This window comes from Magallana gigas, chromosome 4 (assembly GCF_963853765.1).
Source record: "Magallana gigas chromosome 4, xbMagGiga1.1, whole genome shotgun sequence".
Taxonomy (NCBI): Eukaryota; Metazoa; Mollusca; class Bivalvia; order Ostreida; family Ostreidae; genus Magallana; species Magallana gigas.
This window is the reverse complement of record NC_088856.1, coordinates 2,005,395-2,030,028: the sequence shown is the minus strand read 5'-3', so window position 1 is coordinate 2,030,028 and position 24,634 is coordinate 2,005,395. Positions and strand designations below refer to the sequence as shown.

The 24,634-nt window shown below is 34.3% G+C and overlaps 2 protein-coding genes across 2 annotated transcripts; one reads left to right on the top strand and one right to left on the bottom strand.

Annotated features, from left to right (window-relative positions):
• The first annotated feature begins 192 nt into the window (after nucleotides 1-192).
• Nucleotides 193-9,672, top strand: LOC117682578 (NF-kappa-B essential modulator). Its single transcript, XM_066080876.1, has 5 exons — nucleotides 193-462; nucleotides 862-1,729; nucleotides 2,227-2,406; nucleotides 3,867-4,106; nucleotides 7,782-9,672. The coding sequence occupies exons 2-5, from the start codon at nucleotides 872-874 to the stop codon at nucleotides 7,902-7,904; spliced, it is 1,401 nt and encodes a 466-aa protein (XP_065936948.1). The 5' UTR covers nucleotides 193-462; nucleotides 862-871; the 3' UTR covers nucleotides 7,905-9,672.
• An 8,672-nt stretch (nucleotides 9,673-18,344) lies between these two features.
• LOC105325983 (mitochondrial inner membrane protease ATP23 homolog) lies at nucleotides 18,345-24,145 on the bottom strand. The gene is made up of 6 exons (XM_066080875.1): nucleotides 23,939-24,145; nucleotides 23,627-23,672; nucleotides 22,671-22,752; nucleotides 21,183-21,314; nucleotides 19,511-19,594; nucleotides 18,345-18,577 (listed from the first exon to the last, which is right to left on the bottom strand). Exons 1-6 carry the CDS (start codon nucleotides 24,120-24,122, stop codon nucleotides 18,362-18,364), a joined length of 744 nt encoding a protein of 247 aa, XP_065936947.1. The 5' UTR covers nucleotides 24,123-24,145; the 3' UTR covers nucleotides 18,345-18,361.
• Nucleotides 24,146-24,634: the final 489 nt, after the last annotated feature.

The following is a 24,634-nucleotide window of genomic DNA, read 5'->3' as shown; positions in this document are numbered from 1 at the left end:
ACCTCATACGCATTTCAAAGTAAAAAATGAAATTTTTTTCAATTATATGCCATAGGCGTAGGAACCGGGGGGGAGGCTTTGCCCCCCCCCCCCCCCCCCGTACTTTTTTTGCAAAGTTAGACCTAACCATTACGCAGATAGTATCATAGAGGGTTCAGCCCCACCCCCCCCCCCCCACCTCTTCCACTTTTTCTCGCAGCAAACATAATTGTTCCTAAGTTGTTAGAGTCATAGGTATACTGAATTCGTCTCAGTGAAACAAGAATCTTCGATGAAAATGAAACTAACATTTTATAATTTGATGCATCATTTGTTACTAACGCATCTTGCGTTTAATTATTTCTTGAAAATAAACAAATTTAACGGAAAAGACTTCGCCCCTGTGAATCCACCTCTTCTATTAATTTAATCACGTGATCATCACACCAGGCAAGAAGACCAGGAAGTAAAATACAAGAACAGGTTTGTTATATTGTGGAAGGTCTTGAGGATATTTATGAAGTAATAGCTAATACTTCAGATCTCATTATGAAGTAACTGTTGATTTTTTTAATGAATCAGTGGAAACAACGTACTGTGGCTCCGTCAATATTCCTTAAATACCAATTTTGCTGATTTGTAATTGACTTTGTGCACTTGGATAAAATGTCAGTTGACGTGCAATAATTATTTACGAACATATTGTAATTAATGTTGACAATGTTGGAATATTTGCCACGCATACACATATGCAACTATAAGCTGTGAAATTCAGTAAATTCGCCAAAAACCTAACATCCAAAATATTAATGAAACCATACAAGTTATTTTCAAAACCAATTTCTTTGATATAAGTAAATAAAATTTACTTCATTTGATCAGCATCCTACCCATGGATCATCGCCGTAATAATGCCCAGGATGTGTTACGATGTCATCTCTGTGAGACTCCTGCCCCACCTATGTACTGTGACATCTGTAACCTAAATTTGTGTAAACCCTGTGTTGGGGAACATCTCTCGGATGAATCTACAGAACACAAAGTAGTGCCATTCAGAAAGAGGGGATCCACTCTTTACTGTTCAAAACATTCCACCAAGTTGTGCCATCTTCACTGTGAACAGTGTGACATTCCTATCTGTGTGCAATGTGTATCATCTGGTGAACATATAGGACACAAACAAAATGACATTCTGAAATTTCTAGAAAATAAGAATGAGGCTTTACTAAAAAATCTAAAAGAATTAGAGAATTTGATTTATCCAAAATACCAGGAGATTGCATCTTACATCTCGGTTCAAAAGTCTGATCTGCGCAAAAACTCTAAAAAATTGAAAACAGCTCTGGACAAACAAGGAGAAACTTTGCACAGAGAAATTGATAACGCCATCAAGAAACTCAAAAATGACGTTGATGAACTGGAATCAAAGGACCTGGTTGTTCTTGATAAACAGGATTTTGAAATTAAGCGTAATATTTCTGAAATAACACGAATCATTGCAGATGTGAAGAAATTACTAGATTCCAATGGTGCTAGTCGTATCTCTTCATACAAATTTAGCATTTCTAAATATAGACGAATTCCTCCTAAAGTTACAGTTTCCTTAACAAGCTTATCTTCACAAAAGATCAACAAAAAACAGATATATCAGCTGTTTGGTTCTCTGTCAGCAGTAAATGAGTCACAAGAAAACTACACATCGAGTTTTGGCAGTCCACCCTCAGCCTCGTCCGTTTCTTCAAACATAGAGGTTTTTAAATTCTAATTTCTGTTTTTACTTCATAACATTGTAATAAGGAATTGTCTTAATTAATATAACAAGTCTTATGGTATACTGTTAACATCGATTTTCTCAAAGATGTTTAGTTAACAACACCATTTTGAATGCATGTTTTCTATATGAGCACATAAATGTTTCAAGTTGACGTAAATGCAGTCACTGAAAACAGATATTAAAATCATTTAATTGAAGTTTTTAAATAGTCGTGTGTTAAGTTTTTTTTTGGTAAAAAGCACAAAATCTTGTGTGCTTGACCTAGTGCTAAAGGTTAGGTTTTTTTACGAATTTCAAGCGGTCTTGACCTCATGAATAACAAAGCCCTAAACATGTGACTCAAATCTATTCACATTTACGCTTTGAGCATTTACATTTCTACATGTATGCCATTTTATTGTTTGTTTGATCCGTCCTTGTACCTATTCTATGATGTACTTTTTCTGTACCTGTCATTTTATTAACTTGTTCAGAGTGGCTGTACGGAGACAGAGAAGCAGAAGTTACTGGACCAGATCGGTCGCCTGACAGCTCAGGTCTACGCCGGACAGGAGGCCATTAACTACCGAGAGGAGAAACTGAAGAAAGTGGAGGAGGAGAACAAGAAGATTAAGAAGGAACTCAACAACGTGATCCCTGTGCTGAGGGCTCAGGTGAGAATGGAAATATAATGGAATGTCTAAAAATGTGTTTATTATCTATGTATTGATGAGGCTTTATGAAGAAGGGAGGTTTTAAGAATTGTGAAGTGTCCATGATTTAAGGAGGACGACTTTGGTTTGCATTGCGCATGTTTTTGCGCATTCTAATATAATACAGTTGATTTATACTTCTTATGAATTTTTTTCGATATCATTTATAAAATTGAACACAATAAACAAAATACAGATAAAAATATTAAGATTTTTACAGGAAAATTTTTATTTTTAACACGATTTTTACGTTGTGCGGTAGGGGAGCATTGCTATTGCGCTTTTATGACGTTATGATAAAATGAAGCTTTGTAGGAGTACTTTATAAGAAATAACATAAAAGAAAAAGTAAAAATTGTACGCTGTTGAAATTTTATATACAGAATGATGCTATCCTCAAGGACATATTCCTCATTTTTGGAATGAATCCATTATACCAATCATCATTCGTGATGATCCAAATATATAGCAAAATTTGGTGCATTTTAATATTTTGAGATGGCCCCCACTAAAAACCAGACGGTAGAATTTTGTGTTTTTTACATATAAGATAGGAAATGATATATCTAATCATATATAACAATTTGAGAAAAAAAGCTATTGTAGTATTTTTTTAAACTGCTTTGATTTGCGGAAAATGACAGTTTCCTATATATTCCTATAGTAAATGTACCTCTATTTTGAGATGGTCCCTAAAAAGAACCAGACGGTTGATTTTCATGAACCTTCGCAAATAAACTAGAGTTGGTTTAAATTACATATGGTTAAAAAATAAAGAGTTATGCTATTGTAGTTTTTCCGCAAAAAAACCCAAATCGGCCTCCTTAAGTAAATATGAGAAAGGGGGCTTTTTGAAATGTTTTCTAAAGTGCCCAACAACGTGGTACCTGTGCTGAAGGCTCAGGTGAGAATGGGGATAGCATGGAATGTTTAAGGTTGCCCGCTCCTCAGTTCCAAAAGATCTTATGTATAAATTTTCTTTTAATAGTTACTAACTCTATGAAACAAATAAACTATTCCCGGAATTTGTAAAAGTGGCCACTCTAGCTGATGATAGGACAATGTTAAGAATGTGTTTATGATCTATATATATGGAATTTGAAGAGTGTTTAGGACTTTTGAATGGGCGACAAGGATGACAGCTCTATCTACAAACATTGAAATGTGGAAACTAATAAACCTAATGGAAAAGATAATCTCTGCCATGCATGCATGTGAATAGTTAGAAAATTTATGTTATTAAAAACATAGAAATAACATGTATTTAGAATGTTTTTTATACCCATTGAACACTTTTATATTCATGCATAAAAAATTAAAATTTTACCATCTAAATACTTAATGTACAGTCAGTCGTGGGTTTGATATTGATAAAAGAAAATCACTATTTGTGAAGAGAAAATGTTTGTTTTTATTTGAAGGCGGAGGTGTGGAAGTCCGACTTTGACGCGGAGAGAGACCTCAGAGAGCGACTCTGCGCGGAGAAATGCCAGATAGAAAACATGTTGAAGAAGCTCCAACTCCGGAACCAGCAGCTGCTGGATGAGATGAAGAACGACGGCAGTCCCTACCAGCCCCCTGCCTACCCCACTCAGTCTTACTCTGACCAACCCTGTTTGAATCCTTTATGTTGCGGGTCTACCAATATGACCACGGGAAAGGTAACTATTAAAGCTTAATACCGTTCATTAATAGGCACCATCACCCAGGCCATGTACATGTATATAAACCCTTTGATTAAGTAGTCTTAATATTTTATGCATTTATTTCTTATTTTATGTGAATATTTTGTTTGTAAATAATGCATTGACCTACTTATTTGATATAAGTATTCTGGTAATCCATCGCAACCGATTAACACAGCGAGGCAAAATGTTTGTCTACACAGGTGAGACCTCTTCAACAGATGATAAACTACTAAGAGACCTGGGGCCCGTTTCACTAAAAGGCGTAAGATACGACGAAACTAAAGTTAAGCCTTAGGTCGTACTCTAAAATTTAGTCCGGCGTAAACTGCGTTTCACTAAGAGGCGTACGCCTGGCCGTAAACACTAGTATCAGACTAAGTTAAGGCCAGACTTACGTCCTTGACAACGAGCTTATGCACGTGCGCAGACAGAAAGGAAAGTAGATAAACAGATATATAGATAGATATTCTTTAGATAGATAAAAAGATAGAAACTTGTCATTTGTGTTTGCGTGAGAGAGAGAGAGAGAGAGAGAGAGAGAGAGAGAGAGAGAGAGAGAGAGTCGTAAAGTATTCAGGCATATTAATCCTATTAAGTGACAAATTCACACAACAAAACTTACTGAAATGTTTTATTTGAAAGATATATATGATGAAGCATATAGGATATGTTAATTCAAAATAATTAACTCATCAGAACTATTTTGTTATCGCTATCTACGGTGACTTAACCATGCTTCGAACACCCTTGGAATTTCTATTTTGATCAATGGTCAATTATGGCCCTAGTATAAAAATTTTTTTTACTAAATTTTCTGGTTTCCTCTTGCTATATCATTGAAAGGAAATCAGTGAATTTGTTTTAAAAATAGAAAATATAGTAATGAGCGATTTAACCATGGATTGGACAAAATAAAGTAAGCATCGAACAACCATACAACAGATACTAAACATAACGAAATTTTAATATTTCATGCACACAAAAAAAAAAAAAAAAACCAAAAAAAAAAAAAAAAAAAACCCCGAAAAGATTCGAATAATTATATTTATTACTTTCATATAAAGATTTTTGTCAATGTAAATGTGGAGAAAAAATGATAAATTCCAAGTCTAATTTTTATTTTTACACAATTTGTTTCCGAAGTTAGTTTTTTTCCCCGAATTATTTAAGTGAACGGGTACATACAAATCATAAGTGCATGCCCGTTTATTTGTAAATGTTTCACCAAAGTTATCAGATCCAAGGTACAGATGTATGTGTTAGACGTGTGATGGACTCAACATAAACTACCCAAGTACACTTACATGTATATTTAGTATATTGAACGAGGCTTCATATAATTTTGATGTTAATAAAGAGTAGGTGTATGTAGCCTACGAAATAAAATCTATTTAATATGGAGTCAATGTTTTGCATCGGTTGTATGATAAATACATTATCTAATATTTAAAAAAATATAAGGATTTTTGACGACTCTGAAACACAGTTGGAGCTTTCATTTTACATTTTAACAATACTGAAAATACTTTTGTGATTAACCTTAGTTTAACTACCTAAGCATGACACCTTTAACTCACCAAAAATGAAATAAAAAAGAGGAAAAAATAAAAGTCAATAATTCACTTATAGACTTTTTAATTTCAAAATATCGCGCTCACACATATTTTGCGTGGAAGTTGGGGGGGGGGGGGGGGGTTGAAATGCTTGAAACGCTACACATTTCTTATACAAATACACCTTTGCACTACATGTGCATCGTGTGTGTATATTTTCTGCATTATTAATTGCCAAATCTACTAAAATATATGAAACGTAAATCAATTTTCTGAATAAAAATAATCGAATGAAAACTATATATCGATTGTCTAAATATGTCGTTTTAACATGTAAACGGCAAATGCAAATATAAAGAATGTGCATAAATCATGGTAAGAAAGTTTCTATTCAAGAATTGGTACCACCTATCAAAACTCTATTTTTTTAATTTATATGAAATTAATAAAATTGACATGACATGTTAAATTTTACAAATAGTACAAAGGTATATTTGTATCAGAAATGTGTAGCAATTTAAGCACTTCACCCCCCCCCCCCAAAAAAAAAAAAACTTCCATGCAAAATATGTGGGATATTTTATTTTGAAATTTAAAACTAACTATGTGAATTATTGACTTTTATATTTTCCTCTTTTTTTATTTCATTTTTGGGTGAGTAAAAGGTGTTAGCTTAGGTAGTCTAACTAAGGTTAATCACAAAAGTATTTTCAGCATTGTTGAAATGTAAATACCAAAATATGATGAAAGCTCAACTATGTTTTAGAGTCGTCAAAAGTCCCAATTTTTTTTTAATATTAGATAATTCATTTATCATACAACCGATGCAAAACATTGACTCCAGATTAAATAGATTTCATTTCGTAGGTTACATACACATCCTCTTTATTAACTTCAAGTTTAGATGAAGCCTCGTTTAATATACTAAATACACATGTAAATGTACTTGGGTAGTTTATGTTGAGTCCACCATACGTCTGACACATACATCTGTACTTTGGATCTGATAATTTTGGTGAAACATTTACAAATAAACGTGCATGCACTGATGGTTTGTATGTACCCTTTCACTTAAATAATTCGAAAAAAACTAACTTCGGAAACAAATTGTTTAAAAAAAAATTAGACTTGGAATTCATCAATTATTTCCTAGGTCAGTTTTGCTCCACAATTTACATTGACACAAATCTTTTCGACAAGAATGTCGAAAAACAACCATATGAATCATGTTAAATAATATTTAAAGATAAAATTAATTCAATCAAACTACGTATCAGTAATAGAAATATTTCTCGAACATTGTACCCAAGCAATATTGAACTCTAGTCTCGTTCAACCAAACGCTCGGCTGACACCATAAATCTCCGACAAGGATTTACGGAGACAGCCGAGCGTCGAGTTGAACGAGACTATATTGAACTCTGGCGTAGGAATACATACGACTACAAAAAATATTTAAATTGTTCGTACCATTTAAAATCTGACTATTTTCAAGGCATGTATAAATAAGTTTCCTTAAAAACAATGCTTTAGCATACATTACATCGAATTTATCAATTATTTTCAAGAACTAAGTCTTGTCAGCAGCAATGATTTCTGCTGAGGTCCAAACACCGTTTCACTTTCGGTTTGTCTGAGTAACTGCATAGGAGAGTTGATTAAAATCAACTCCCAAAAAGGGTCAAAAGTTGTTAAAGTTGAGCTTTGTTGAACTTCTATAATGGCATCTTTTATAAAGCAAATCTAAAATTTCAATATTATTATGTTAATATTGGTTAAATTAAGCATATTAAAAATGATTTGTTTCAAAAGATATCAAGCAAAATGGCATATCATTAAGATATATAGATACCCAAACAACCATTTTTATACATTTTTAATAATTATTATAAATTATTTGACATTAAACTGTTTTTATGATTATCTTTACGTTCAATAATCAATCTTAAGATGCGAGTTTTGATTGTTTTTTAGTTTAACAATCCGGTATTTCGATGAGTCAATTTCTATTAATTTAATAATTCTGATTTTTTACCATTTTGTATAGCAATGATACATTTGACCGACAATTCATTAACTTGATTCAATTTTGAAGTTTAAAATAGGTTCCAAAGAAAATGGTCTTCCGCAGTATATGTGCCCGGTGTGTCTGCAGACGTTTCCAGACATAAAACTGCTCCGGATCCACTCACAGATCTGTGGACCAGAACATGTCTAATAATCTGTGACCCATTGACCTGTGAGCTAGTAAACCACTAAAACATTGAATTTACACGCTCACATTTTTTAAAGATAAATGATTATATATATATATATATATATATATATATATATATATATATATATATATATTGGTACATTTATATGACATGTGTATTGTAATTGTGAAACATAAGCTGATATATTTATCAAACTATTTTAAGGAACCAAAGAGTGTCCTGAAATTCAGCTTCTTTAATGTATTTATTTTCCCTCTAGATACATAGAAAATGTTAAGAGATAAATAGTTTCTCTATGCATGTATCTGCTTTAATTTTTATATTTTAACTGACATTACTTAAAATTGTTAATTTAACAAGAAAAAATTTGCTGAGTATGTGGTTTTGTCAATAAAAAATATTAATGTAAGATTCGAACAATGTTTTAAGATTTTTGTTCCTTCAAGTCAGTCAACAATGAATATTAAAAAAGCCGTGGTCTTTCTATCTCTTCTCTTTTCTTTGAAATTAGATGCTAGATCCGCTCGCTTTCTCTTTTGTAATTTTAATCAGATTGCTCTGCAGAAGAAGTCAAAAATGTAAAAAAAAAAAAAAAAAAAAAAAAAAAAAAAAAAAAAAAGTTTTAGACAGACTGATGGACAGACAAGGACACCAAACAAAGTGAAAAACTAACAGGAGGCCCACTGGCCCTAACAGTCATTTGAGTACCACAGCCCATTCACAGACCTGTCGAGGAATCTCATATATGCATTTATTATAATAAACCTTCATTCTAGACAAAAACTCTAAAACATGTAATGACTTCACCCTTCACTACCTGAAACTTTGCAGCAAGGACTATTAAATATATCAGTTTGGTGAAAACCTTTACGATAATAGGAGTTCTCAATCAGACATAGTAAAGGTGCGAGACTTAATTTTCCAATAACTTGTTTAACTGTCGGTTAGCTTTTCTGTGTATTTGTTTTCATTATTAGATAAACTAAATATGGCTAGTATACAAGTTTTACTTAACCAATCCCCTCGACTGTTTTCTAGTTATGCTCCTGTATCATACTATTTTGTGTGTTAAATGCATTACCAGCCGTTCACTATCATATGTATAATGTTGTTAAGTAATGGAGGAGTGGAGGTTTGTGATTTTTGTAATTTTAATTTCATTTTTCAACAGATTCAACAGATTTGTATGCTTATATGAAAGGGAGTTGTAAGGCTTGTTCCCCTCACTATAAAACCAGTCATTTAAAACAACTGTCATCCAACCTTCAACAACCATGCATCTTAAGTTGCTCCTGATATGATACATTAGTTGAGGTGGTATGATGCATTTCATCAGGTGTTCCCCACCCCCTCCTCAATCAAATGTATTTATTCAAATATACAGTTCATGTAATATAAATTCAAATTTCTTTTTGCATTTCATAGCTATTATGATGACATTGTATTGCACAATCTGTAATTTTGGACAGTCATATAATTTAACGTGCATTTGTTTGTAGATTACACGTAATGAAGATAGCAAATTATTTATGCTTGTGTGTGTTATAAATTCATTGTAGTTAGGTTTTACCCATTTCAAGTTATTAATTGGAAACTGAAAATAATGTGATGAGAGACTTTAATAGAAAAAAAACAAATTTGTTGCATACATTTGCAATTTCATAACTATGATTTGACAAGTCATATATATATATATGTATGAAGTGCTTGTATCTTTTGAGAATTCAACATTAATACTGCTATGCAATAAATTGCTTTGGTAATCTATCTCTTTCTTATCAATATATGAATATTTGAATATCAATGAATTCAGAGGTCAAAAAAAGAACATATACAAAACAAAATGCATTCTGAAAAGGTTTTTTTTAATGAAGTTTATTTATGGTTTACACACTGCGTAAAAAAAGGCAGTCCACCTTTCCAGGTGGTTTACGCAGAGGAAACTTAAGGAATATGATTCGTTTCCGCAGCGTAAACTTGCCGAAACATTGAGTTTATTTATGGTTTCCGCACTGCGGACACCATTAGTAAATCTCGTGTTGCTGCAAAGTTTCCACTGCGGAAACTACCTGGTAGGTGGACAGCCTAAGTTTACGCAATGCGTAAACCCATGTAAACTTCAGGTTTCCAAATGGAAACCTTGTATAAATCATAATTTTTCTAGAGAGAAACTGTGCACTGGCGTCGGAAGCAAATTTAAAGTGGGGGGGGGGGGGCTAGACTAATCCTCAGAAATATTGAGGAAAACTAGAGACGAGCTCGTTGCAAGCAACGATTAGGTCTTCCGTCGTAGCTGCGTCATACTTGTGACGTAATACAAAAATTGATACCTGACCATGGTGCAATATTAGATGTATAAACACTGTGTAAAAGAAACAAAGTACATGTATATAAGCAAATACAGATCTTTAAAAGTTGTCTGAAGTTTGATTCGCCGCATGTTGTTTTTTTTGCATGTGCATTTTATTTTGAGAAACTTATCTCATCATCATTGACTCAATATACACAGAATATATATGGACGACGATTATAATCACACAGTGGGTATGCCCGGTATGAACGTAAAAAGACCAAACGTTTTACTCGCACTTTTTAACGAAAGCAAGGGCCAATGAATCTTTTAGAATGTATGCGGAGATCCTTGAAATTTTACATGGGGTTCTGAAGAATAATTTTGTTTTTTGAGGGGGGGGGGGGGAGGGGGCATGCGCGGATAAGAAAAAGTTTCCTGGGGTGGGGGGGGGGTGAGTGTCTGACGGTTATTTGAGTTTGCCTGGGGATGTCCGAGGCATATTTTTGTAATTTTTATATTGTACATGTAATGGAAAGAAATTTTGCGGGGGTTGGGGTGGGGTCTGGAACCCTCACCCTACTCTTCTAGATTCGCGCATGGGGAAGACCGATGCCGGTAATTTAACGGTAATTTTAACCATTTTTATTTAATTAATCATTTTCAAAATTATCGGAATTCCAATATTACCCGTTTACGCAAAACGCAGTTAAAACTTAAAATACGAACCATTTAGTCTCAGTGAGTATTCGGCCAACATGCGTCCGCGTACGAAAGAAATGGCAATATTCAAGAAATTTGGATGGACGATCTGGGTCCTAGGTCGTCCATCCGATTCTTTTTCAGACTAAGAGCTACAGAACTGCACTTAGAGAATGTCAAACTGATTATGTCAATTTATTTTCTCTCAAAGAATCAGTTTTTTTAATCAATAAAGTTTTACCTTAAAAAAAAAAGAAATCTGGCACAATTTTCAATGTTAGCATTTTACAATTTAAAGGTCTAATAAAATTTTGAATGAAGTTTCAAGATACTACTCTTCGTTGTTTTATACGAAATATTGCATGGAAAAAAGATTTACATCGCATATATATTATAGAACTAATTTCTTCTCTTTTTTATTTACAGCAAAATAAATCCAAGAAAAAATCTAAATATATTTTTTTCCTTTATATGTGTTAATGAAAACGTTGATCAGCAAGGGCCGGTTCTATGTCGTGCAAGCACCTACTTAATAGATTGTTACACGGATCTACCACGATGACAAATATCGAAAGATGATACACATTGTCTAAGTAGTACAATGTAAGTAATAGTTGGTGTTTGATTATCATCATTAACAAAGAATCAACAGTTTGGATTTATTAAAACAAATATAAATTCATATAATTGGAATATTTACTGGAGGGGCTACGTACAAGTAATTCGCCGAAGTGGGGTACGTGTGACCCGATTTTTGATCAATTGGGCGATTTCATTCATCTGGAAAAGGGTTTCACTCGCGTGTACAAATGTAAATGTACATCAAAGAATTGTTAGTCAATTAAGTGTGTATGTTAATTCGATAGATTTCTTCTAAAACATTCAATCCAAAGTATAATATTTGTAGTTAATAGTGGACACCCTCCCAATGGATCTATGCCGATGGATCTATCTGAGATCTCAGCTGTTGCGTGAATGGTAAAGAAAGACTTCGCGCCATAATACGTCTCATTCATAATTTTGGCCCGCCGATTAGTGGGCGAGTCCAAGTTAGGCCAGAGCACATGATGTGTAGATGGTCTTACCCACTCTATTTTCTTAACTGGTCATATAATAAATAGAGATATCATGGATCTTTCAGTTTTGTCGGAGCATGTAATAAATGGAACCAAAAAATAAAGTAATTCTAATTGAATTAAATTGAAGTTAAAATGTAAATACCCCCTCCCACCTACGGATTAGGATTTTTAAAATTCCCCATTTTTTGAATTCCTTGTCAAATTTTTTTTTTGATGAAGCTGCCCACCTAACCCCCCCCCCCCCCCCACACACACACACACTTTCAAATAACGATGCTAAATGTACGTGTTTGAATATCCTTTCCTATATGGTTAGAAATAACAAAATGTCTTTGATTTTGCATCTAATATATAACAAATTCAATTTTCAATATGGCTGTTTGAGATTATTCGATACATGTACATTCCTAAAATGATTTAAAATAATGAAATGATTTAATTTCCAGTGATATACAGGTACATGCACTCGATCGAAGAAAAAGATTGAAATTGCTTCTAAACTCTGCACGTTCAGTTTAATAATTTATGATCCGCAGCGAAAATTAAATTTCATTTCTTATAAGATAGCCTAATTGATACATGCATGCTTCCATTGAATAAATTTGGGTAGTCAGGCAAGCTTTTGGAAAGCTATTGCTTGTATAATATTAAGGTCAGACGCGACCTTCATGTATCTTCCATTTTTTCCTATCTCCACAATGTGAATTAAGATTTCCACTTTGTTATTTCATAATTAAATTTTTATGTAATATGATTTTTTTGGTTTGAATATAAAGTGTTCATATTAAAATATATAGTATGACTTTACTTATAAGCATTCAAATGCATTTTGCGTGCTATTTTAAGGAAAGTTCGAAATATTCTAGCTCCAAAACGAGCCTGGTAATGTACTTGGAATTAACAGGTTTAAATGTTAATAAATAAGGAATGAAATATCAAGGAAAATTATATAAAATTGAGGAACGTCTCGTCTGTCCTTAATTAAAATAATATAAATAGACATCATAAATCCCATATCAAACGACATATAACCACTTGAATCTGCGCGTCTTTAAATGAATTTATGAACAGCGGCAATTCTAAGGTAATGTTAGCTGCAACTTGTATGAAAAATTTCGGATGGTACTCAATTTTTCCAGACGGAGAGCTACATATATGCAGCTAAGGTAGCTAAAAATGCTTCCGATGAAATACTTTGTTTAGTAATGCAAGGTTTTAAGAGAGCAATACTTATTTGTTTAAAAAATAACACCCTAATACTTCGCATTTCATTCGCTGTTTGTAGAACAAGCAGAACCAGTATCAGTTCGATCCCTACCGTATGTACATTGTTCGAATTTAATAGCCCTTGCATTGCATTGCTTTGCATGTACAAAATATCTTTTAAAAATTCAACACTGAAAGTGTTTATCTATATGGCTATTAATCTATATGTACATGTTCACATAGCGTACACATGTGATTCAAAATACCCCAAACGGAAAAATTCACTTATTGAGTCTACATTTTATAGAATTTGCAAAAAATGTGTCAATCTATCAATAAACAGTTTGTTAATTATTTTCGATTGCTAAGGCTACATCGTTTTTGATGAACATTGAATAACATTTTTTCCATGCCATTATTTCCACGGAAGATAGCGAGTACAATTATAAAGCACAATTTATTTAATTATCTCTTTAATATTGTGTACTAGTATGTAATAAATAATTTATAAACCGAAGGTTGTTTGGTATTTTCGTTTGTAGATGCATTGCAAGTAAAAAACGTGAAACGCGGGGCAAGTCATAATTAATATCCCTAATAACCGTTACTTAAAAATAGCGGCTTTGGATTCAAATATTATCGTATACGAATATAAGTTCACTTTTTAAAATCATCTCCACGATGATAATATTATACCCATCGGAAATCAGTATTTTGTTTTGCTTTAAAAGAAATGTTCTATCGGGAGCAATCCCGCGTTCGTTTAAATTGCCAGCGTACATTTGTCATGTCAGTAATACACATTGTGCTTTATATGACGGCCGTGTATACGAACTGTAGAAAAGTTGAGTTTAATTACCATGCATTCGAACCATTTCATTAACACATCTCCCAGTACTGAAACAATTCAAAATGTCTCTGTTACAGTAACACAGTGGGGCGTTAAACATGTGTACGTCATATGCACTGTCGTCAAGGCGACGGCCTGAATACAGCTAGCGACTCTTCTATCGATCGGTTACCTGAGTCTCGTAATGCATCTAAATATAGAAAGGGGTACAGTTATGAAACAAACAACAAAAATAAGGTCAAAGACGTTCATCTTTATGAAATGAATATGTACATATGAATAAAAACATTTGGGAATTTTATGTAGAATTATTTTTGCGCGCTGCATGTATCAGTTAGTGCATTACAAAAAGCCCTTTCATAACCTCCCAACGTGCGCACCCCCCAAAAAATGGACCGAACTGACAACAATTGTTTCTGCAAATACTGGCTATAAATTACGAAAACATTAAATTGAATACCACGGAAGGATTCAAAATTAATATCTTTACAACTTTGCTTCAATAATGCATTAGAAATTTTTATTCCTTTACAAGTTATTGACAAGAAACTTTTGACGCATCTAACTCCCTAATTATAGGGGTCAGCCCCTTTTTCTGTATACCGAATGAAAGGTCTTGGTAAGACCAAGATCTTTTAAAATACATGTTATAACAAATTTTTATCAGGTAGAAAACTAACACGGAAAATACGCGAATTTTTTTGAATTTTTTTCTTACCTTTGTTTCAACATCTATACCACCCCTTTTATTTGCATTTAAATAATAAATAAAATATATCTCGCACAAATTCAATGTATTAGCTTCCAAACCAGCCCATCTTTGAGACTCTGCCAGTCATCGTTATAGCTAAACCCCCCTGGACAAAAGAAGTCGTTAAATTTTACTAAAAGGGGAATAACTCAAAACCGGATGGGGATTTTCCTCAACTAAAATATGCAACGACAACATCACGCGGCATGTTATCAGTCCTGAACATTTCAAAACAATCGGTGAACAAACGAGCGAGATATTAAGGATCAAAGTTGGCGTCTAGAAGAAAAAAAAAATAATAAGAAATTTGAAAATTTTTCAGAATAATAGTAAGGTCTTCCGTTGGAAACGGAAGACCTTAAAAAACTAATTCCCAAAATCATCGAAATCCTAATCCGTGGGGGGGGGGGGCTATTATGCCTATGACTCCAACTTCTCAAGGTAAATTTTGGAACAATTATCTTTGCTGTGAGAAAAAGTGGCGGGGGCTGAACCCTCTATGATGCTATGTCCCTAATGGTAAGGTCTAACTTTGTAAAGAAAGTGCGGGGCTAAGCCCCCCCCCCCCCCCCCGGTTCCGACACCTATGCTGTGTTTTTCATCCATTGCCCGCAGGGACCAAAGACAAATTCTTTCCCAGGACATTTAAATGAAAACAAGAGTCCCATTGGCCACGTTGCTCAACTTATTAAATCAGATTTATGAAGTCAGATGTAACAAATCTGAAATATATAGTAAAATTTAATTTGCAAAAAAAGATTATCAAAATTTTCTCCAGATATTCATTCTAAGAGTCACGAATAAGACAATTTAGGTAGAGGGCTTCGAAGATTGAATACTTTTTCACTACATGTATACAATGAAATATGGATGTAATAGTCTTGCTCTAGGGTCTAAACCCCTGACACAAAGGTCATTCATTTTGCAATTTGGGTAGAGGACATCTTGGACATCAGAATCATGCATTTAGTTCATTCTCATTTCTATATGGGGGTAAAGAAGATTTTCTAAGATTTATTGCATTTTCACTATACATTGTATGATCATAAAGGCCCCGTCATAGGATCTGAACCCTTGAGGAAAGGGCCATAAATTTCACAATTTTGGTAGAGAGTTCCATGGACATTATTAGTACGCATTTATGTTTTATCCCAAAATGATGGGAGTAGAGAAGATTTTTGAAAATCTTTTTTCCATATTTGGTTCTGTCCATGAGGCCCCTATATGGTGATAGGATCATAATAGGATAAGTCGAGGCTTCTATGGTATGCCACTATAACAAAACACTTCTACCATCTTTCCATCAATTGTTTGTTTCTATAGAGAGACGTACATGTACTAATGGATAAGACAGCTGTTCCATCCAACCCACATTTTGTTATAGTAATAAATCATGTATGTGTCGACCACATGTCGATATTTCGGCCTTTAAACAAAACATTTGCCATAATAGCAACCAATGTGACTCACTGGAGCAAAGATGATAAATTGATCCATGATCCTCCTTTAAAAAAAGCATATTAGCGTTCTGAAATTACAAACTTAATATATATCTTAGATCGATATGACGTATATAGGTCTGTGGTTCTGATTCGATTATTCATTGATGACGTTTTTTGTATGACTGCGGTGTAATTGGGTTGTTCATCATTGTTGAATTCCCATTCATGATATCAGTAGTCCGGTCATGGATCCCCGCCGTAGTGTACAGGATATATTACGGTGTCGTCTCTATGAGACTCCAGTCCCGCCTCTGTTCTGTGACATTTGTAAATTAAATTTGTGTAAACCTTGTGTTGGAGAACATCTCTCAAATTAATCTACTTGTTCTGAGGTTGTTCTTTGGTTGTTGAAGATTTCGACCGATCGATGAACTGGTTGGAACTTGATCGTGTAAACCGAGTTTAACTTAATGATCTTCTTTGAACGGCAAAACTTCAGTAAACAAAAAAATTAAAATGAATTATTAAACACTGATTTTTTGCAAAAATAAATGCCAAAAAGTCTTGCGGCGGTCAGTCAATATATATATATTAAAATATTCCGGTGTCTATGCCTGTGATAATACTACGAATCGATTTTGTACCATACAGTCCAATAAATTCAAATGTCGCATAAATTCGGTCGGGGCGTGATCAAATCTATCATTAAGCCCTTCAGGCTTTATTGGATTTGATCACGCCCTGACCGAAATTATAACCCCAAAGAATGATTCCTTATTCCTTAAAAATGGCTAGGAAAACGTACTAAACCTGGACCATATTATCACACCGCGATAAAGCGCGGTCTTCTATTTGTCTGAACAGCATTGGTGTGTTATAGGACCGCCGACATCTAAAATTAAGCATTCAATGCTTAAATGATTTGTATTGCAGGGGAATCACCAGTGTTTATATGGGGAACCAATGTTTAAATTTGCAACAGTCAAATAGTTAGCAATGTGAACACCTATTGTTATCAGTATCTAAAAGGTCACAACTGAGACGTCCCATAATAATTTATGTTTTCTATTCTATGACCACTGCATAACACAAATAAGACAACAAATTCTCGCATTATCACCGGTGTGAGATCGGTTTGTCCGGTGTGAGACAGCAGTGTGAGATTTTTCTGTCATACACTGTGTATTACTACGCTGTTTTAAAACGTAAACAAACGTTGTCTGCTGTAGGGAAATGCAAAACAGTGCATTGAGATTATCCATTAAGTAATTGTGTTGCATAATTAATTACAATTTTTCATATTTTAATTGAAAAAAGCTGTCGTATGCTTTCATTTAACTTGCACTATTTGAAGTACGCGGGGGATAAACCGAAAGTAATCTTTTGAACGTCATAACAGAAAGTTGTCAAACATCATTTTTTAATCTAATATAAAGCGAGAAAAATAATCATTCATTATATACTCGTCTGGGATAGTGAAATTCCACCTCGGGGCCAAGATTCACGGTCTAGGACTCGGCAAAGCCTCGTCCTAGACAGTGAATCTTGTCCCCTCGGTGGAATTTCACTATCCCACACTCGTATTAATGAATGATTCTATTAGTCATCTATTTAGAAACAAAATAGAAACAAAAATGGTTTCCAGTCAGTATCAACAATTTTATCTTATTTGTCACAACAGTAATTTTAAGCCATTGATTGAAAAGTAACAAAATATTTTCAAGTAATCAATAATATATTAAAAATACCACAAAAATTATTTCAGTCAGTGAGAGAAAAGTTACAATATTCATTAGTTACTGTTTTTTGTTACAACAGTGTTCTATATTCACGGATTAACACGTTGAACCACTGCGTTCTAGTCAGGGAATATGATACATCTATGTAGTCCAGTCAAAAATGTCACAGGGTTCTCTAATATAACTATTGTTACTGGTCAGCTGTTAAATCGTCACATTAAAATATTTTTTAGTAAAGGTATTTTTTAGTAAAGGTCGCACTACTCAAGTCAGTGACTAAGAGGTCACAACAACGTTCTTTAGCTCTTGTGTTTTTATTCGCATTTTAATTACTGTTGAACTCTTTGTCTTTGTGACATTTTCACAGATATAAGACCATAGATACAAAAATAATTTATTAAAATAATCTAAACTTGGGTATAAGTGTCTCCGGTTTCTTTGTCATTCGGATGTATTTATTGTAGTAATCGCCCTCGGAGAGTTTCTGTGACTCGAATGGAGCGACGTCATTGTAACACTTATCAAACACACTGTCTATGACTTGTCTCCCCTTCTCTTCCGTAATGTTCCGTGCCGTCACAATAGATCTCAAGGCGTGCTTCTTCACACACTCCTGATCAAGTTAAAAAAGCCACAGTGAGATGGTGGTATTTGTAAAAAAATTTGCATGTACTCTTTATATTTGTTTTAATATCCCAATAATATTAATCCTTTTGAAATAAGACTTGTAAAATACCTTCTAAAATTATGCTATTCAGGATGTAAAAATAAACCATACAAGGTCACAATGACCTTTCAATTAGCTTAAGATATAAAATTCACATTTATTTTCATAGGCTACTTTAAATGTCAAAATTGTCTCATGTAGTGAACAATATCATAGCAAAGTGCATTGATGCCAACTTTGTGTTTTTTATCATAAATTAAAGCCAATAAGATGGACTTTAAACAAAATTCAGCGAACCGTTGCTGTAAAACAGGTCACTAAGCATCAGTTGGAGAAAGAGCCATTAGGGCTTTTATCTGAATCTGATTATCATTTTTCATGTTCTTCATACTTGAAAGATATTGTATCAGTACATAAGGCCACACCAATATAATTTCTTGTTCGTCAGACCCTGTGCGCTCGTATTTATATAAATCTATACAAATAACATTATTATCAATTTCCCACATCCAGGAGACTCTGCACTGTTTTCTGTTCTATTTCCACTCTATTTTTCATATTTTTTATAGATTTAATCTATAAATCAGAAACAACTAAGTAGGAGAAATATAACTGTCCGCTCATAACCATTTATGTAACGCCAAAAAATTTTGGATACAAGAAATAATAATTTTATTCTTTAATCGCTCCCTCGCTCATACCCTTTTTCACGTAATGTTTGTCAAACAAGAAATTATATTGGTGTGGCCTAATATATCAGAAAAGACCTTTTAAAGTACAAATTAATAAAATTGCAAGAATTTTGTTTTGGGATATTTGATTCTCATGTTGCTTTCTTAATCAGTCAATAAGGTACGGTATTCCTCTCCTACATTGTACCTTATGTTTGTCTGTAATGTCGAAGCCAGCATTGTTAAGGAAACCACTTAGTACCCCACAGTCTGCAAAAGCCGCCGCACGAATCTGGGGAGGAGAAAGTTAACTTCCATCAGCAGTCCCTCAGATCTATTTCTAATAGCTTGTTGTACATTAGTTTTAAATCTAGATATCTTGTGTCTGCATAATGATATGGCAATGATGTATATACATGTATGTGCATATCAAACAGTTTTATCAACCACCATTACTCATCTTTTTCTAATAGCTTGATGTTCATTTATTTTAATAGTGTTTATTAATACTGTAATAAACAAGCACACATAACATAATTAAGTAACTTTATATATATACCGGTAAATGTACAAAATTTAAATTTGATTGGTTGAGAAAAATTATTTGATTTGATGAAAAAATAAAAAGATTTCTTCTACATGATTGAACCAATATAAATGATTTGAGACAGCAAGAGACTACTGTAGGGACCTCACCTCTGTACAAGAGACTACGGTAGGGACCTCACCTCTGTACAAGAGACTACGGTAGGGACCTCACCTCTGTACAAGAGACTACGGTAGGGACCTCACCTCTGTACAAGAGACTACGGTAGGGACCTCACCTCTGTACAAGAGACTACGGTAGGGACCTCACCTCTGTACAAGAGACTACGGTAGGGACCTCACCTCTGTACAAGAGACTACGGTAGGGACCTCACCTCTGTACAAGAGACTACGGTAGGGACCTCACCTCTGTACAAGAGACTACGGTAGGGACCTCACCTCTGTACAAGAGACTACGGTAGGGACCTCACCTCTGTACAAGAGACTACGGTAGGGACCTCACCTCTGTACAAGAGACTACGGTAGGGACCTCACCTCTGTACAAGAGACTACGGTAGGGACCTCACCTCTGTACAAGAGACTACGGTAGGGACCTCACCTCTGTACAAGAGACTACGGTAGGGACCTCACCTCTGTACAAGAGACTACTGTAGGGACCTCACCTCTGTACAAGAGACTACGGTAGGGACCTCACCTCTGTACAAGAGACTACGGTAGGGACCTCACCTCTGTACAAGAGACTACGGTAGGGACCTCACCTCTGTACAAGAGACTACGGTAGGGACCTCACCTCTGTACAAGAGACTACGGTAGGGACCTCACCTCTGTACAAGAGACTACGGTAGGGACCTCACCTCTGTACAAGAGACTACGGTAGGGACCTCACCTCTGTACAAGAGACTACGGTAGGGACCTCACCTCTGTACAAGAGACTACGGTAGGGACCTCACCTCTGTACAAGAGACTACGGTAGGGACCTCACCTCTGTACAAGAGACTACGGTAGGGACCTCACCTCTGTACAAGAGACTACTGTAGGGACCTCACCTCTGTACAAGAGACTACTGTAGGGACCTCACCTCTGTACAAGAGACTACGGTAGGGACCTCACCTCTGTACAAGAGACTACGGTAGGGACCTCACCTCTGTACAAGAGACTACGGTAGGGACCTCACCTCTGTACAAGAGACTACGGTAGGGACCTCACCTCTGTACAAGAGACTACTGTAGGGACCTCACCTCTGTACAAGAGACTACGGTAGGGACCTCACCTCTGTACAAGAGACTACTGTAGGGACCTCACCTCTGTACAAGAGACTACTGTAGGGACCTCACCTCTGTACAAGCAAGGTGCTCTATCTTTGTGAAGTCTACTTTGGCCCGACAGTCATCAAAGGCGTGCGTCATTTCATGGAACAGCAGTTTACACGTCGCTGAGACGGGAATGTTGCTGTAGCACAGCACAATCTATAAACAGACATGGTGACATTACAATTTCAATTTCTTTATTGACCAATTTAGGGCCCTCAAAGGGCAATATGAAGATTGTACATACAACATCCAATGTACACAAAACATTCAATAAACATATACAAGAGGGAAAGAGTTGGATGATTGAAAGAGCTAGGACAGACATGAACATTTAATTAGTAGATATATGTATGTTTCTATACACTTGATACAATGTCTTCTGTATATTTATGTTAAACACCATACATAAATATGTCAAAATACAAATGTACATACAAATCTAAAAATATTTGTATGCTCTCAGAACCAGTGCACACGGGACAAAGAACAAGCTAAACCTACAGATTCATCAAGAAAATTTTGTTGTCTACGTCCCATAATGCTCTCTAATGTTTTCTCCCATGGTGATATGCCAAAAATGGCTAACTTTTAACACGTAGTTTAGGCTGCCTTGAGGTTTGAGGACACATTTTAAGTACCATAAAAGCTTAGGTGAGACCCAGGAAATTTTTTACATGCTTCCAAACCTTCATATTGAGTCGAGATACGTAAACAAATGATTATTGATTTTAAGGTATGACGTCACAGTGATCTCACGCTATATTTCCAGTGATTAATTTAGGGTTATGGATCAAACAACTATATTGTGTGTACTAGCAAATCATCTGAACCAGTTATCGCAGTTAATACTGAAATAGCTTGAAATTTTCTTGAAGCTTTAGCTCGTTCTTTTTCCTGTGCGCACTGGTTTTTAGAGCTGGCTTCGCTCACTATAAACTGCCATAACCATGCACCTCAGATTATTTGTTTTTAATTTGGGGGGGGGGGGGGGGGTTGATAGATAGATTATATATATACAAGCAAGAGCCATACTTTACTGTCAAATTGATTCAGTGTTAAGCTAATTTTTCATGCATGTACAGTAAGTATAAGTAAAGAGGGGGATGAAAAATAGGTCATTTTGAACTAAATAAAAAAAAAATAAAGAGAAAAAACTAAACATTTAAAAAAATCTATGCAGATATTACAAATATATTGTCAAACCATTAAATTGAAAAGTGGGAAATTACATAACTACAAACAGGGACGGGGGGCACATTCAACGTATGTAATTAGAATGCAAATATAAACATGTTTCAAAAAAATATATGAACCAGGGAAAAAATAAAAATCAGATAACAACAAGTTACAAAAAAAATAACAATTCTGTACTTAATGTTTACATTTACACACTAAAAAAGCAAAAAGGTCATTCCCATAAATTCAATCTCAGGCATATATGGTTTACATGTCAAAGGTTTTCTTTTGGTGCTTTGCTATTGGTTATGTGGGATTCAAGGCTTTATTTCTTACCTGGTTTGTGTTTGGATCATATCCCCCACTGACTTTTTTCTCACATTTCTCAACTGATATATTTCTTCTTAAGTTGAAATCACTGTCAATTAAAATTTTCTAAACATTTCAAAATCCTGTTATATACAAAGGTATAAAGACTGGGTTGACATTAAATTTTTAAAAATAAGAACTATTTGCATTGTATCGCACATTATCAAAACAAGGTTGTGCTCAAAATCCATTCCGAGAATGTCGATGATAGCAAGGGTCTTCTCGCTTTGCGAGCCGACTCAAAAATACAATGTTAATATTGCAAATCATGTTATCCTGAGTTGGGAACTTTTTTGTCAGTTGGACAGGAGAGATTACACATGCAAAGGTGGCATGTATTTAACTGTTACTTTTCAATTTCCCAAAGATTTTCTACTTTTACATTTCATTATTAAAAGGTATTCCTTTCCTCCACTAAAACATATATCCTATTATCATACATGATCATGACTTTTTTTTTAATTTATCATACAAATATGATAATCCACTTTAAAAGTCAGGCACCCTACTGAAGTACTTAAGATTGTGATCTACAATCCCATATCCCTATCACCCAAAAAAAAAATTGAAACTGTTATATTATCCTGGTAAAACAAAAAAGCAGGGTTGTCTCTAAAAATTGATGTAGAAGGGAGAAATAAAAAAGTAGAAGGAGGTCTGGAGGTCTAGCTTATAGCTAGATTGTGTTTGAAATGAAAAAATAGCCGGGTAATTACATCACTTTAGGCGGGGGAATTCCCCACCTCCCGGGTCTTAGAGACAACCCTGAAAAAGACATAACAATTCTGAATATACAGTTTATCAGTACAAACATCAGTGTATACATGTACTTGTAAATAAGTATTTAGTAAATGACCAATATTGACCAGGTCTAAGAGTGTTTGTAATTCTGAATTTTTACTATTTTCAAAATTATTGTTTACCATCCATGATCCCTAAGTGCTTGGTGTAATATCCGTAATTCTGGACCTAAAATAAATACCATTAAGATTTTTAATACATGCAATATTTCAAATCATTCAGTGCAAAAACTTTGTTACTTTTAGAAAACCAAATTGATGTTATGACAAAGAATGCCGTCATCTCTTGGTTTCAAATAGCACATATATATAGGAGTATTCAGCTAAAGTGAAATCTGATTTGAAAAAAAGCTAACACAATTTTAGATTCAAATTTTCTTTAAATCTATAAATGTGTAGTAAATACAACCTTCGAGGAAATTCGGGAAAACTTACAATGTGTAAAACATTTTACGACCCTCTTTTCTATCACTTTCACACATCTCCTGCCCAGTGCAGAGTATTCTTTGTACAATTCTGGATTTTTCCGTTCTGGATAGAGAGGATATCCAAAATCTTCCTCAAATGTCTCTTGCAATCTTTGATTTTTTCTCGTATTTTCATCGGACTCGTCCTTCATTTTTCTTCTTCATTGATATAGATAAGGCGTGCACTAAATAAGTCGACTCTATGCAACATTCAAACTTATTTTGAGATTTTTTCTATCGGAAATCCACACAATTTTGGGTCGTAAAATCACATGTTTTCACCGTGTAGCTTTCTTTCTTTATCCTTTTGTTCACGGAGAACAAGTCCACAAAACAAACAACTGAAATTAAGTAATTTGTTCTGACCAATCAATTTTTATTTTTAAAATATATATAGCTTGTTTTTAGGTTTTTTTTTTTTTTTAACGAATTGGGCAATTGTTCTGGAAAATTCGACAGTACTTCCTAAATAGTTCTGACAAAAATCTTTGCAATTTTACAAGTAACCTCAACATTTTTGACAATGCATATTGATTTTTGCAGTGCATATTAATTCCTGCTCGAAATTTAGATGGTGTACACCTTTTCACTTGATTTTCGAAAATTGTACAGCAGTTGACCGATGAAATTAAATGAAATACGCTCTCGCGGATCGAGTGGAAGC

Coding starts and splice junctions, on each gene's coding strand:
- LOC105325983 (XM_066080875.1), bottom strand. CDS start 24,122: ATGAAGGACGAGTCCGATGAAAATACGAGAAAAAATCAAAGATTGCAA. Junction 23,673..23,938: donor CGTAAAATGTTTTACACATT/GTAAGTTTTCCC, acceptor TATTTATTTTAG/GTCCAGAATTACGGATATTA. Junction 19,595..21,182: donor AGCACCTTGCTTGTACAGAG/GTGAGGTCCCTA, acceptor TCTCCTCCCCAG/ATTCGTGCGGCGGCTTTTGC.
- LOC117682578 (XM_066080876.1), top strand. CDS start 872: ATGGATCATCGCCGTAATAATGCCCAGGATGTGTTACGATGTCATCTC. Junction 1,730..2,226: donor CCGTTTCTTCAAACATAGAG/GTTTTTAAATTC, acceptor TAACTTGTTCAG/AGTGGCTGTACGGAGACAGA. Junction 2,407..3,866: donor TCCCTGTGCTGAGGGCTCAG/GTGAGAATGGAA, acceptor TTTTATTTGAAG/GCGGAGGTGTGGAAGTCCGA.